This window comes from Paramisgurnus dabryanus, chromosome 16 (assembly GCF_030506205.2).
Source record: "Paramisgurnus dabryanus chromosome 16, PD_genome_1.1, whole genome shotgun sequence".
Lineage (NCBI taxonomy): Eukaryota > Metazoa > Chordata > Actinopteri > Cypriniformes > Cobitidae > Paramisgurnus > Paramisgurnus dabryanus.
The window spans coordinates 17,366,831-17,383,223 of NC_133352.1; the positions used below are offsets into that span (position 1 = coordinate 17,366,831).

The 16,393-nt window shown below is 37.6% G+C and overlaps 1 protein-coding gene and 1 long non-coding RNA gene across 3 annotated transcripts in view; one reads left to right on the forward strand and one right to left on the reverse strand.

Moving 5' to 3' along the window:
* Positions 1-5,801: 5,801 nt before the first annotated feature.
* The window catches only part of tsc22d3 (TSC22 domain family, member 3), a 32,629-nt gene continuing 22,037 nt past the window's right edge, over positions 5,802-16,393 (reverse strand). The window contains exons 1-3 of one of the 2 annotated variants that reach the window (XM_065266652.2): positions 7,858-8,154; positions 7,558-7,609; positions 5,802-7,147 (exon numbers count right to left, since the gene is read on the reverse strand). In XM_065266652.2, coding sequence (XP_065122724.1) covers positions 6,890-7,147; positions 7,558-7,609; positions 7,858-7,979 — 432 coding nt within the window. In that variant the 5' untranslated portion in view covers positions 7,980-8,154 and the 3' untranslated portion in view covers positions 5,802-6,889. Of the gene's footprint in view, positions 7,148-7,557; positions 7,610-7,857; positions 8,155-16,393 lie in introns of those variants that run through there. The other variant, XM_065266650.2, reaches the window with a different exon arrangement.
* The window catches only part of LOC135754226 (uncharacterized), a 53,482-nt gene continuing 45,376 nt past the window's right edge, over positions 8,288-16,393 (forward strand). The window contains exon 1 of the long non-coding RNA XR_010534180.2: positions 8,288-8,371. This is a non-coding gene — a long non-coding RNA (uncharacterized lncRNA). The remainder of the gene's footprint in view (positions 8,372-16,393) is intronic.

Sequence of the window (16,393 nt, forward strand, 5' to 3'; positions counted from 1 at the left end):
CAATTACAACGTACAGATTAGCTGGCCAATCAGGGACATAGTACTTTTTAAATCTATGAGTTTTGTACAAAATCAATGAGTTTCAGGGAGGCAAGATATCTGGAGCTAAAATAAAGTGTGTGGTATGTGGAAAATAATGTGTGTTTTTAACCATAAACCACGCAGAATAGCCTACCCAAAATAACGTTGTTTTTAGCAACGAAATAGGTGCACTATAAGATTGCTTCACTGGTGTTTTATTTTGTTGTATACTTTAGCTACTTTAGACTAGTTTGCACTGTCAAAAAATGGTCCCTAGCTGTCACTGGGGTGGTACAGTTTCATATAGTGGTGGCTGGTGACTTCTTTCTTCAAGGGTGCACGATGAGAAGTTTGTCACAACATGTATGTAGCCCCTCAGGTGTGTGGTTCGTCATTTCAAAATGTGTGTTCTGCGCTTCGATCCTACAGTATGTGCATCGTGTGTCTTGTCAAAATAAGTGCCTGCTGCAGACACGTCTAAAAGGTTTATGATAAAAGAGACCCTCGCATTTGCCAGATACTCGCGTAATCTCATGCGTAATCAGAGTTTACTGTTAAGGGAGTGTCTTGCGTGTATTTTGTAAACTCTTTTATTATAAATGGTTTTGACGCGTGTGCAGCAGGCACTTATTTTGACAAAACACTGCACAAGGTTCACATAACTTGAATTTGCGCCTCTCGGAATAGCAGTCACGAGCCGCCACTGGTTTCCACTGGTTCACTTCGTACAAATGTATACGAATTAGCCAACTTGTTTAATACATTACATAATTTGTTTGTTATCACTAAATAATAGTACTAGGGAATTTTGTACATGTTTGGGTAGTCATTGAGTAATACAGTAGTTATAAACAGCTCATATATATGGAAGACAAATTAAAAAAAGTTTCTTAATAAGAGCACTTTGGCATTCCGTCTTTTGTCTCACCTGCGCTGTTTGCATGCATAACAAGAATAATTGCACACATTACACAACCACACAATAACTTTGTGGCTTCTAAGTTAGTATGGCCTGTTTTTCTACTCTTTGCATGCCTACTTGAACTGATCCACCCATGTGAAGTTGTTTGTAATTACCCTAGTATCTTGATAGAGCTCCAGAGGATAAACGATTTGCTCCAATTGGTTTTTTAACACCACAGCGGGTGAGACATTTGACCATCAGCTGACCTACGTTCTTGCACGTATTCGGCATGATCTGCGGATAAAGTTGAAGACTACAGAGGTTCAGATTACTATCTGCACTGCATTGAATTCTGACACTGTATCATTGTTCACAAGGTCATTATGCTGGATGCAGTGATGTTGACATGCTTGTCAGGTACGTGCATTTCATGTACACACATATGACCATGCTACATTCATACAGTAGCATAAAGCCAAAGTACTGAGGTAAGGTATATAGGTTATGTAATTCAGACACCTCACAGCTACCAGGACACATGTTATACCCAAACTACAAGCCAGGCTATTCAATGGTAGGACTGTGAATATAGGTTTTCCCCATAAACTGTGAAAAAATATGGACATTAGGGTTGTGACAATTAATCGGGCAAATGTGCGTTTTCTCAATGAATGAATTTGAATGAATTACGGTGAAATGCAGCCACATCCAAAAGCCAGGGGGCGCTCTCGCTTAGAATCACCATTTGTGCCACAGAAGTAGTAGTATACCAAACACTATTCCAGGAAATGTCTAAAGGAATATTTATATCGCTGTTCTTCAGATTGTTTCAGATATTTTCATGATAATAAAGAATATTTTAAATGATTGTGTTTGACGAGTGTTGCTTTTTTAAATGCATGTTATAAACGAGTCAAACTTGTAGTGATTTTAGATTGATAAGGACTTCCTACTGATCACGGAGCCGTAGTACATGCACAAGCTGTGCATGAAACACTGAATCGGAGCCTTACGATTCAGAATCGATTTTAGACAGGTCTTTTTAGTGGGAGCGCGATGCATCGATGCACCTCCCTAATGGACACAGTGTCCGTGACGTCAGCCATTGGTTTGTGAAGACCATTTTTGAAGCTTAAAGTAGGCTTTTCCTGCCGTCGCCATCTTGGCCGCGCGTCACCGCGAATCACTCTGGGATAACTGAAAATGGGTAAAGAGGGGGTAGATTTGTAAAGCTGAGGTCAATTGGGCATTTAAACATGGAGGTCTATGGGAATTGACTTCCTTTTGGAGCCAGCCTCAAGCGGCCAGTCAATGAATTGCAGGTTTAAGTCCGTATTGGCTTCATCAGAGGGATCGGTAGGTTGCCCCTTGGTTTTCCCCTTAAATCCTCAACCTCATGTTGATGTTTTGTTTTGCCCTGCTTGAGATGTTCTGGACGTGTCACATTTATAACGTGGATGGTACCACTAGGCATAAAAATCTCACACAGACCGTACTTCATACCGGCCTCCTGGGGAATGATGAACAGAGTCCCTGTTAAATCTCCTAAAATGTGGCTAGAAGGAATTCCAATAGCAATAAATAAGAACACCTTCCCGTTTACTCCCACAAAGACTTTCTTGGAAGACTTTGAAGGGGGCTTCATAAAAACACTCAGATTAATTTAGAGGATCTTTATTGCTGCTTTTATACCCGTCATCATTTACAACTCATCAAGCTGGGAGACTAATAAACATTATTGCTTTGTATGTTTTTGCAATTCACCCATGTAAGGAGAATTGCCTAACGTTTGGTGGCACAACTGACCTGTTGCAGCAGCTTGAGTTCAGGGTGGAGGCAGCACCCAGATGTATTTGTGAAGTAACATCCTTTTATGGTGGTGTGAAACTAATGTTACTTTCCAAATCCTCTTTCTATAGGTGGAGTGTGGTAAACATTTCAGATTCCCACACCCCTTGAAGTCTTGTGTAAAAACAAGAAGAGATTTTTTCATTTAACAATATTTTCGTAATAATGTTGTTTCCAAAACTATTTGGACTTTTGAGCCACACTGTGTCAGTGTCTTAACGTTATCACAGTAAATATCATTTGTTTTAAGGGAAGATAACACAAAACACATCAAGCAAAAGTTGTTTTCAGGTTAGTATGTAAAATATACTAAGACAAAACATATTCAGTTTTTGGATTTAAATAATTTAAATGTTATTGAGCTGAACTTGACATGTACTTGGCACCTGTGTGAGTTTATACACCACCCAGTTAGTAAAACTAAAAGCAAAACTGGATATGAATCTGAGATAAAGCTTTATGGTCTCTTATATAATGCCAATGGTGTGATACCAGTGACCAAATTGTATTTAAATGGATATTTTACCCAAAAATGAAAATGCCACCAATCATTTGCTCACCCTCATGTTGTTCCTGTATGAACTTCTTTATTTTGTTAAACACAAAAGAAGATTTTTTGATAAATGATGGCGAGCACACAGTTGACTGTACCCATTGACTTCCATAGTATTGTTTTTTTCCTATATGGAAGTCAATAGGTACCGTCAACTGTGTGCTCACCATCTTTAATCAAAATATCTTATTTTTTGTTCAACAAAATGAAGAAACTCAGGGTGAGTAATTGATGACAGAATTTACATTTTTGGATAAATTATCCATTTAAAGTGTTCATGAATGGACTGAATGACCAAAACAGATACAGAGAAACCAAAGAAAATCTGAGGGCCATGAAAAGATTTAAAATATAGTTAAATAAAATACAGTATAGTATCACTTTCAGATTTAACACATAAGGTTGTTTCAGTGATTACACAAACATACAAACTAAGAGAACTTTAAGGAACTGAAATTATGATTTGTACAGGGACATATTTTATGTGGTTATGACTTATTGTTCTGTGTTCAATCCCAAAGTCTAGTTTAAAATACAAGACCTTAAATACTTACCACATGATTGCTTCAATCTTATACGTCCATTTCTGCATTTCTATGTGGTTAAAATCATTTAATTTGATATTTCTTAAAGCAGCTTTTATCGACTTCATTCATACGCTGATTTGGCATTTGACATCCCTGTGAATTTACTTCAGTAAAAAAAAGGATTTATTTTGGAGCTGATCACCAGACTGCCACTACATTTCAATAAATGTGAAAAACACTGGGCTTTTTATGACTTAGGCCAGAAGCTCTAGGTCTATTTATACTGTCAACTTTCTTCCCAAGAATCAAAGAATAAAGTCTTTCCCGAAGTGACAAGTAAACATCTTTCTCATTCGATTCTGTCACTACAGGAAGCACCTGGAAGAAAAAGTGCCGGCTGTTTGTTTGTATAAAGTGCAAATGAGTTAAAAATGTCTACACTGTGAACGGTGTAATCATTTTCCACAACATGGCATTACATCTTAAGTTTTGGAAATAATGACACTACGTTGAAAAATGGCACGGTATACCGTAAGCCTATGAGAGGACAAACGTCTAGTGTAAACAACAGTTCTCGGTGCACTTTAACTATGTGCTTGCATGCAAAGCCCGTCTTCACCACCAGGCCTTGACACAGAAAACCACCCACCACACCAAACTGAAACAGATGTTAAAGTTGCATAATAGCAGCAGCTGTTTTGGTAAGAATAAGTAAAGAATTGTGAATCCAATATGAGCGTTTTACTTAGTCCGCATTTATTTACTCCAATAAAATAATAACCAAAGAACTTTGTGAATGAGTATTGTTATGTAGTATTATAGTATTTACAGTTGGCTTGATGGTCTGTTGCAGCAGCAAATCTTTTCTTGATATTTTTATCCATAGCAAAAATTTTTAAAGAGTAAGAATTTCTGCAATAGTTTCTGAGTAAGGTTTATAACGTTTGAACCGCAATTTGAATTGTAATGTAAACCTCAGATCAGAGCATTCGGACTGTAATATTACCCATTTGCAACAGTGGACTAAACTAAACCTTTGAATCGTTTACGCTTGGAGAAACCATAGGCCCGCAAGAAAACAACAACAACACTTTTGAATCCAAAATAGTCTAATAAATGAAATTGCACACACTAACAATCCTTGCTAAATATTTATTGACACATGCAATGATTCGGTCCACTCATGAACACCTGAAGGTCAGTGGACCAAAAAATTGCATGTGTCAATAAATATTTAGCAAGGATTGATAGAGAGCAGGATTTTTTATACTATTTTATATGAAAAACTGAGGAAAAGTGAGATCTTACATTTGAGTATCGAATTATATGGAGCGTGACAGAGTTTCACACGCCAACTTTGTTTTCTTACTATGGTTGGCCCCAAAGCCATTAAGAACTGCAGATATGCTTATCTACAATACATAACCCACACTGTTTGTTAACACCTCTTTTCTCAAATGTAGAGTTTAAAAGCATTTTGACAGTTCAATTGAAAGTTTAAGCTTTGTATAATAATGAACAGTGCATATTAGATAAACATCTTTATGTGAATTAATGCAATTACACCATTATTCATATAGACATATTGTTAAATTGCATGTTGGGGAATGAGAGCATTAGTGACAATATCCATGCATTAAGTGCTAAGGATTATTTTAAATGTACCAACTGCAACGGCCTTATCTTATGCATGCATAAATCTGGATATGCATCATTCACTAGTCTTGTATACAGTATGAGGCCAAAAAAAGATCTGCTCTGACTTACTAACCATTTATAATGTAATGCAATATCTTTGGAGATCAGAGTGTCTCAGAAATCTGATATAGAATAAAGAAATGGCTAAAACATTATAGATGAAATTCTCTAAAACAACAAATCTCTAAACAGGGGTCTTACACATTGTCGAACTTGTCTTAATAGTTGAAATAAAGTGATCTGAAGGCAGTTGTTAGTGTAAACATAAGGTTTATTGCAATGTGCATTTTGCATCCACAAATTGTTAAAAAAATACCATGGATACAATCAAGCAACAATACCCATGTTTCAAAAAGACTGTTGTCAAAAAACTTCTCCCTGTGAAGTTACACATGGTCCTGTTGGCTTATGAATATTAGGCAAGTCTTTGGTAGTTAGGAAACACAGAGTTCATTTGAAAACACGTGGACCTCTACTTTCTCGGTTGGCTTAGAGGTAAACAAAACTAGATGTCTGAAATATTTCCTCGGCAGCATTATCCACTCCATTTCAGAACATCTAACATTACATCAGATGCTAATTTACATAACAATGCAAATGTATACAGATTTTCATTCCCACAAAAAAATCATTTTACACATAGCCCATATAAACAAGTTGATTTTGTTCCGTTTCAAAACACAAACACAAAGAATAATCCCTGTAAGCAGCAGGCCCCAACTGCAGAGATACAAGCAATGCTTCATAATGCATCATATGGCAGGAGTCACCACTGTGGAAGAGAGGACCAGACCGGGGTCCATCTCAATGAACGTCCACAGTTAAGGATCATTGACATGGAGGGAATTACCGTAGCACACTCCGACAAACCAGGGATATCGCTCGAAACCCTTGTAGCTTGCGTCGGAATTAAGATCACCAGGCAGGGCTCTTGTGAGACTGTGGGGGCATCTCGAAGAGATCTACAGTACAGTTCCTTGGCTGGAGGATGCATTTCAGTGGAGGTCCATAGCTTAGATCTCAGGGCCAGCTCCATCAGGCACATCCCTCTCCTTCTCTTCACGAAAAGAGACCAAGGGAAAGCAAGGCTGCAGCCCCAAACGGGGGGCATGTCAGTCCCGTTGTACAGTAACCTCGGACGTCTACATCACTCTCTCTTGTCCGCATCAGTCCGAAGAGATTGTCGGATATTACAAAACAGACTAGGCCACTGGTACGTCTCAATGCTTTCATTTATCAGGTTTCATCTGTACAGACACAGCTTCTTCTGGAAGTTGCACATCTGGAGGTCCGTTTCAGGTGAGAGCTGTGGCTCTGCCCGCCCCATGGCAGAGCCACTTACACAGCAGAGCCTGTGCAGGTGTACTGGTGGCCCACATCCTCCGGGGACCCGGACTCCTGAGGCTCCATTGGGAGGCTGGAGTCCGACGGCAGGCGCGATTGAAACTTCTGCAGCTGCTCGGGGCTCGCCAAGTTCTTCAGCAGGCTGTTTTCTCGCTCGAGCTGGTTGTTTTTCTCCGCCAGCTCCTTGATCTGCTCTTTTAGGATCTCCACTTCCTCCCTGACTGCATACATTAGGTGATTCTTTACAAGATCCTGTAAGGAAAGAGGGAATTGAGTTTCTTTGCATATATATATTCACACTGTGACTGGTAAATAACCTGCTAATCTAAATAAACAGATCTGTTTGGCTTTTACTGAAATCGATTGGTTTGTAACGGCAATGCGACTTATAAGAATATAGAACAAAAACATGCTGTTTATCAAACAAATAAAGGTCAGACGATTTTGCGGTTGACCTTTGAGTTTTACTGCAAGTGGGCAAACAAAGCATATGCAATGAAGGTAGGAGTGCTTTACAGTGAGCTCTGGTTACAACCTACACAAAAACTAGATACTTTCCATTGCATTGCTACAAACATGAGCTTATTCTCCTTAGTATCTGGTGTAGTAAACCATATTTTGTATTAAGATAATGGCTGAAACAGTGTTGTTATCTGTCTTACCATTGCTTGCTCGATCTTGTTGTCAATGGCCACAACGCTTGCGCCAGAGGCACTGCAAGAGACAAAGAGAAATATATTTAAACAACCGTTTAGACTTTTTCTAGTAGGAAATATAAACGATTATGCTTTACTGCGTGACAGCTGAATATAAAACTTATTACATGCGTTCATACAACTATTTATTTAGTCAACATAGCAAACATGCATTGTGTATGATGCAATGACTGTGCGGTTTACAGTCCTTTGTTTACAAAATCGTATTGTAATAATCCCCTAAAAATCCCCGGTATTTGTGCCTACCTGTTGTCTAGTTTGACCGATACTACATCCCCTCCTAAAAAGGACGAGAAGAACGAGATGGAGAAATTGTGCAGCTGGTAAACAGCGAGCTCCATTGGCGTTTTAAACATCTCCGTGCTCATGTTAAACACAAGACCCGTCTGAATAATACTTCTCGCCACGGTTGCGACTTGTTTTAACACGATATTAAAATCCTGGTTGGTTTGTTTTCGTTTCTTTGCGTCGCTCTGTTGCGGTGTGCACAGAGAGGCCGGGCGTTATGAGTGAACTTGAAGCGGTTTCAGAGAAACACTGTCGGCTTGTGATGCTATTTCTGCCGCAGAGGGCTTTTTATACCGCCTTGATGGCGTCACATGACGCGTGCATATATTATGCAAATGAGGCTCGTGGCATGGATCGTAGCTCTGCCCTCTCTCTGAACTCGCTGAAAGGAACACTCAGCGTGCAGAAACAGCGAACCGCAGGACAAACACATCAACAACACAAACAAGATGTGATGGGGACGAGCGACACCGTATGTTGTTGTATCATTACTTTTGAATAATGTACACTTTTGCTATGCCCCTAGTATGATGTGACATGCCATGCAACGGATAACTCCCCAACTTAAATGATAGGTAAATAGTCTTGAAGGAAAAAGTTCATAAAAGCTTTGCAAATCAATTGAGTAACGTATTCTAGTAAAATGACAATATTTGTTCCCTTAGGTCTTTATAAGTAATAGTCAAAAACATTATTTTTGAGAACTGGGTGGGAATTGTTTTTAACACGACAGCATTGAAGATTTTCTCACAGATTTTTAAGTCTAACTTTAGCCTTTAGCGCCTATAGTGGTCAAACTGTGTATAACAAACACAAACACCAGGTCACAGTCTAAAGGTTGGGGTCAAAGTCACTTTAAAACCTTGATTTTAGTCTAAGGCTGGTGTTTGCAAATTTGTCTGACTTAGGCAGTAATGAATATACTCACAATACCGTGTTTGTTTAACTTTCAGGCTGTTTTTTTTTAACAGAATAGCATGCTACATGTACTGTAGTGAGATATAAGATGTACACATAATAACACACTACACTTTGATCTATATTGTCTATAAATCTTCTAGAGATTTCTGCTGAAAAACAATATTTGTTTACACTATTGTTGTTTTTGGCAGCCTGTTTTAATTTGAGTTTTAGTCTAGTCTTTGTGTCATGCTGCGATTTTAGTTTTTATTAGTTTTAGTCACGTTCATACTCTTTTAAGTCTAGTCTAGTTTTAGTCAACGTAGGGGCGGTTTTCCATACAGGGATTAGACTAGTCCTAAATAAATTTAAGAGCTGTCCAAACTGAAAACATCTTGCACTGACATATCTTAAAATACATCAGTGGCCTTTGTTTTGCCTGAAAATGCACAGAAGTAATGTTTTTAAGGCATGTTTGTTAAAACTAGTTATAATTCCTAATTAAAATAAGGCCTAGTCCTGGCTTAAAGGGATAGTTTGGCCAAAAATGATATTAAACCCATGATTTACTCACCCCCAAGCTGTCCAAGTTGCATATGTCCATCGTTTTTCAGACAAACACATTTTCGGATATTTTAGAAAATGTTTTAGATCTTTCAGTTGATTAAATGTGAAGTTACGGGGTCCATGACCTTCAAGTCCAAAATAAGTGCGTCCATCCTTCACAAATTAAGTCCAAACGGCTCTTTTTTTAGTCAGAATTATCCATGACTATTTTTTGTCTAGTTTAAGTCGACGAAAACTGATGACATTTCAGTCTAGTTTCAGTTAATGAAAATTGTATTTTAGTCTCTTTTTAGTCATGCAACTCTTTTTAACCCAGTCAATATAGTAGTATAGACAAAACCAACATTTTCTTTTAGCCAAACCCATTTCAAACAAAGTTTTCTTGTTATATTATTGTTAGACTCAAGAATACATCTATTCTAGACATAAAAGATGCTCTGATTTGAATTTAGAAAATATTTATTTTACTAACCTCTGGGTAAGTGACTTCACTGTTCGTAAAAGAGTCTACATAAAAGTCATCAATTGTGACGTGTGCAACGGATGGCATATGACATCAAAGCATCGCGAGAACAGACTGCTCGCATGCTTTCTAATCACTCTTGCGGTACTTTTATGTTTTTTGCGGATCAATCTGCGCAGCGCCATTGACCACAAATGATCATCTGCAGTCAGGTGAAGGGGGCGCAGAAATGCGGGATGCTAAAAGAGACCAAAAACATTATAAAAAATGTTCTTGTCTTGTTTTGGTCAACGAAAATAAAGAGACATTTTAGCATAGTTTTTATTTTGTAAACCACTTTTAGTCTCATTTTTATTCCTCAACAATATTGCATTATACATTTAATAATAGTTATCGTCACATATCCAGCATTTACGTTTTGTCTCGTCCCGTTTTCGTGACGAAAGCAACACTAGTTTACACTAAGCAGGACTGTTTACATTCTGCTGCCTCAGGTTTGCAGTTTTCAGAGTGAAGCAGGACATTTACTAAATCCCACCGGGACTCTTTGAAATGATGACTTGAAGCTGATCCCTCTAATGAGGCTTCACTGAACAGAAATTACTGACCGCAGTGCTGTCACTTCATATTTCACGCAGAGTTTGTAATACTGCCCCTATAAGATTTCACAGGGGCGCTCCAGATAGATTCACAGCTTTCTCTTTTGTCAGATTCTGAGCTCCTGGTGAGCTTTAGTATAGTTTGACGCCATAATTATAGTTTACAGTTTGAAGGAAAAGACATGGAAGGTGCATGTTTTTGAGAAATCTTTAGGTGATAATTCTCAATACAACCTGTGTGTGTCAATCTTCCTGTCTTCATGGCGTGAAAATGATAAACATGCAACATTATAAAACATCAACAAAACAGGACGATCAGTGTTTATCACAAGCAGGGAGTCACATACCTAACATTCTATGAAAATAAAAAATGACGAATTCATTTTCATATTTGAAACCTGGAAAAATCATCAGCGCTGTCATGAAGGAGTGAGATGAGCAAACAAATGCTTCATTCAGCAGACACTCCTAACAAAGCCCTGCACATCACAGTAAACACAGATGTGCCATGGTACAGTATGTCTCCATCTGTCACCGTAGCATGGGTGGAGATGTCTCAGTCTCGCTCTGATAAACAAGTGCTTTTCACTATAACTATTCAGATAAATTTTAAGACTTGTCTCAATGCATGTATTATGATAAATACAGAAACACTCAGCACTATGCTGCACAAATTATTTAGCCCCTTATGTACCAAAACCTAATTTACTAAAGACACGCATTGTGATAAAAGATATTCTCGAGCAAAGAAAAAAGACTATTTCTTAGCTTAATCCGCAACAGTTGATGTGTGCGGTCATGCGCTACGCTGAACTAAATGTAATGATTTTTATACCTTGTAAAACAAGACCCGCAGTATTCATTCGTTTGTCTGCTCAAGTTGTTAGACAAGACTATGAACTTTCTTTCCTCTCACTACACACCTTCAGGATTAATCCATCTGTCAGTAGTGCTGATGATGCACACACAAAACTCCATCATTCTCAAACTTACCGCCTGTCCCTCCTCTTAAATAGATTAGGTGAGTAGAGAGGTGATAAGCTCATGGCCGTTGAAATCTACAAGAGAATCGCTTAATTGCGGACGCGCCCAAAGATTGTGGGGTTTATCTAGCTTTACTTTTCAAGCAGTGTGGATGGTCATCCAGTGCCACATCTCAGTTGGATGGGAGGGAGATGAATAAACAGGAGTGGTTTGTTTTTTGGTTTGTGGTTTGTGTCTGTCAGTAATATACCCAAATTCCCTTGTAGACCAATTGCATTTTGTATCCATGTGAACTGACAGTTTATTATGAATTACAAATAAGTTTAAAGTTTGTTACTTTATTAAGTTAGTTAATAAAGTAAAGTTTGTCTAAATCGGTGTTGCAATCTGGGATTTTCAAGCATATTCTATGTACCTCAAATGACTGCAAAACTCGTCTATAATTTCCCGTAACTCTTCATGAAAAACATTCTTTACAGTATAATTAGGCTTTTGTTTGAAGAGAAACGGCATCAGACTTCATGTCTATAACGTGACACACAGCTTAGTTTTGTGTGCATAGAGTGTCAGCCATAGTACCAGGACATGTCCATACAGAGATTAAAAAAACATTACTTTAACCCAGTAAATAGATGTAATTGTCTAGTTGGGCTGTGTCAAGAAAGCATGGTTTTATTTGGATAATTTTTACAGTAGTAATTAGGAAAATTATTCTATAGGTGAGTCTATAGGAAAATGCGTATGCTTTGTTGCCCAGACAAAACAACGTGCACTGTAAAAATGTTTAACGGTACATTCACACGGGACGAAAGCGTTAACTCTTGACGGAAGGCTTGTCTGAAGGGTGGCCAACAGCCAATCACAATGACCGCTACACATGCTCCGGTCTTCCATAAACGTAATTGGCTGGCTCTGCCTAGGTTATTTGCATAAGGCAATCTGATTGGCTGATGCATGTGTTGCCGCTTGAAAAGTTGAGAAATGTTCAACTTCTGCTGCGAGCAACGGCAGTGACGTGGCGCAAACGGATCCACAATTCAGTTCGGCAACGCTTGACATCACCCATTAAAAGTGAATGGGAAGCGTTAATGCTTAGGCCCAGTGTGACCGTACCATATGTATAATTAACTTGGATTTACAAGTTATTTCAACTTTGATTCTTTATCTTGATGAGTTGCTGTAACTTATAAAATAAAGTTAAAATAACTCAAGCTAATTCAACTTTATATTATAAGTTCCAGCAACTCATCACTAGTCATTATTAAAAATTAAAAGTTAATTTTACTTAAAAATGTAAGTGCAACATTTTTTACAGTGAGGTTTCTGTTAGTCTGATGGCATAAGAGGTGTATACTACTAAGTATTATTACTATCTACATAAAAGTAAAATTTCATGTATTAGTATAAGTGTTTTTCTTTGGAAAACATACATTCCAAAGCATATTATCATAATTTTTCCTCCACTACATTTCAAGTTTTTGGTTTATATTTAATATTAAGTACGTTAAACATCTAATACATTTTTTTTTACCTTTGCTAAAGTACACAGTATGATTCTATGCTTTAGAATGTAGTGAACATTTTTAGTAAAGTAAAGTACATTTTTTCCCAAGACAAACACTGTGATAAAGCACAGATGCTTGGAAAATGTAACTAAAATACTTAAGTAGTATACACCTCTGGTTGGCATCTTTAAAATTAAGTTAATTGTTTGGTTACAAAAGTAAAACTTTCATTTTTAGCATGTTTTGTTGTATGTAAATATGCAGATTTTAACTTTATCTTACTCTTGTTTTTGCCATAGCTTTGTCACGCATGAATGGCTTCCAATGCATTAAACTTACTTTAAATGCTTGACCTACTTAAATATGTGTAGGTTGAATGCCCCTTCCTAAGAAACAATGCATATATAGCTTGACCTAGCCTTGCTTTCGGTTCTGTGTGTGCATTGTGCTTCGCTTGTGGTTGCCCATTTGCATTAGTATGCAGTAAAGCAAGATAAATGAGGCACAAAAAGGTTTTTTATATTGCCCCTGCGCCCACTCAAGTAAATTCACAGTGTCTGCAGTTTCGTGCACAAGCCCACTAAGCAATTATGATAGGTCAGCAGCTTATCAATGGCAGTATTATCACAGTACATGCTGGAGCTGCTTATGTAAGACACTGTATAAATAAAGTACTCTGATCATACAGTATGTTTTAGCAGGTGTTTTTACCTTTACGACCCAGGTGTGTTACAGTTCAAACCTTATTTTTTGCTTTGACATCTGTCCAGACAAGACCCACCTTTATGCCACTGTAAACCCGAGTGCATGTGGGTTATATAAACATGTTTGTGGATACCCGGTTTACAGCGAGCTTCCGCTGTGAGCACATAAATGTAGCATAGGTTTATACAGCGAGCTAGCCACTTGTGGCTGTCTTGGACATTTAATGCCTCAATTCCTGTTAAACATCCTGCTGCCTGTCCTGTATCAGTGACGTTTTTATGACGATATGAGCCTGATAATCGTATACCAGGGTTTGCTGACTGAGAAGTAACCCTAAATAGTTTAGCATTCAGACAGAAATTTGTCAGAATTTTAGTCAGTAATACTGGCAACTGGTTTTATAAAGTTTTATAAACATTATTTGTCTGTTCCAGATGGACATGCCAACTTTGACAATGACTTAAGTTTGGGGCAGGCCTATCTATCTCTACCAATGAGAGATTGGGTAGCACAAATGTGTTAAATAGTCACAAAACAGCAATGGTTTAGCCCACTAATTAAAGGGGACAGAGAATGAAAAACCATTTTTACCTTGTCTTTGTTGAATAATGGTAGTCTACCCACATTCACAAACATACAAAAAGTGCTAAACATGCTAAACATCTCAGTCTCATAGAAATTCCTCTTTTAGAAATGTGTGCCAGAAAACAGCCCAATCTGAAAAACTGATGATTATGACATCACAGGCATCTCACTGCCCCTCCACTTTAAAATAATTGGCTACATTTTTTGAGTGGCAGCAAAGTCAGCCAATCAGTAATGAGATTGCAAGTTAAGCCAGTAGGGGGAGCCAAATAGGTGCAAAACCACTTGTTTAAAATCCCCCACCCTAATAGAGCTATCTGAGAGAGGTTTTTAGGAAGCTTCCAAGGCATTACAGACCCCCAAAAAAATATTGTCTACATGTCACATCACAGAACAAGGATAAATACCCCGTTTAATCATTCTATGTCACCTTTAAATTATGCACAAATAATTTAACATACACTGTCATAAAGAAAGGGCCATAAACTGTCACTGGGGCTGTACCATTTATAAAGATCCTAATATGTACCATTTAGCAGATGCTTCCTTTGTTACATTAACATGTTGTGAACTGTTTTATATAGCTTGCATTCTTTTCTTCCTAGCATTTAAGGCCGACCTGCAAAGTGTGTAATTGTGCTGTGCAAATGCATTTGACACTAATTTTGTGGGTGGGTTTGACGTTATCTGATTTGCATAATTACCTCAATGAATCAACTGCTTGAACAACGCAGACAGCGCACGCAAATAAACAGTACACACAGAATGCAATTTGTAGTAAAATTCCCCAGTAATGTTCACGGAAATGTTGTCCTTCATGTGCCAGGATCTACGTAAGCTCAAATCAAAGTCCATTGAAGTAAATTTTGCATATATTTTTTACTCATTATCATCCCTAGCATGATTGATGTACTGCCGTCATCATGACCTTAGAACATTTGTCCCTAATTTGAATTGAATAAAACTTTTATTTCCAGACATTTATAGTATTTTTACACATTAGTAAAGTAAGCTATGTCTCCATCTATAATCCTGATAATCCTAATTTCGCACAGACTGTAGGATCGCTCCCATTACCACTGTAAGAAGGTTATAAATGATTCTGTAATGTATGTGGTCCAGAGTATATCTCTGCATGCGCTATGTACCCTGTGTAAAGCAGCCCTTGCTGTGCAGTCATGAGAGCAGATCATTCCAGATGTGGCTGTGCTGATGCAGGCACTCTTAATTAATAAGTCATTGTTATCTGATGAAAAGTGTTGCTCACAGGTTATTGTAATCAATGTCTCATTTGACTCTGTCCTCCCATGGGCTCCATAAAGAGGAAGAGCTGTTTCCCTGAGAATGTGGACCTTGCGTGTGAAGGCAGGGTTACATAATCGTCTGTGGGCACTGCCAATGCAGCATTTCCTATAGAGTGTGGTTATGAAAAATTTATTTTAAGGAATACAGGAATCTACTATGATTGGTCAGTCAGGTTAATATGTCATACATTTTTTTTTTTACTTTAATTTCCCAAAATACAGTATGGTAGCTCCATGTTTCTTATAGCATATTTATATTGCATTCAATTCGACGTGTTGTTTAATTGGTAAAACATATTGTAGTATAATATACTACAGCTGTTTTTGTTGCAAAATTAGGAAAGGGTTCTCTTTTGGGTCTTGATTAAACTACACTTACATCTGGTAGATGCTTTTATCTACAGCAAGGTATCCCAGAACTTTGAGAAGACTTGGGTTTGCAAACCCCTTGTGGTTCGACCAGGGCATTGCATGGGGGTTCTTGACTTGATTTAAAAAAAATAATTCATTACGATTCAATCGTAAAATGTAAAATAATAATAATTAAAAAATTGGACACATTATATATTGGATATATTATATTTGCTTAATCTGCATGTCATGTGACCACTACATAACACTTCAAAAGAAGACAGACACGTTGATAACGCTTAACAATAACTTTACAGTACTTTACAGTATTTGTTAACATTAGTAAATGCATTAGCTAACACGAACATTATCTTTTTACATATTTTGAGTTTGCACAGACCTGGGAAAAAAATGCTTTTTCATATTATGCACCCTGGGTATAGACTAATTTGCAAAAATTTCTAAAACTAGATAAATTTGTGATTAAGTTCCTCGGGCTCAAACCTTTGACCCTTGCACTGCTTACGCAAT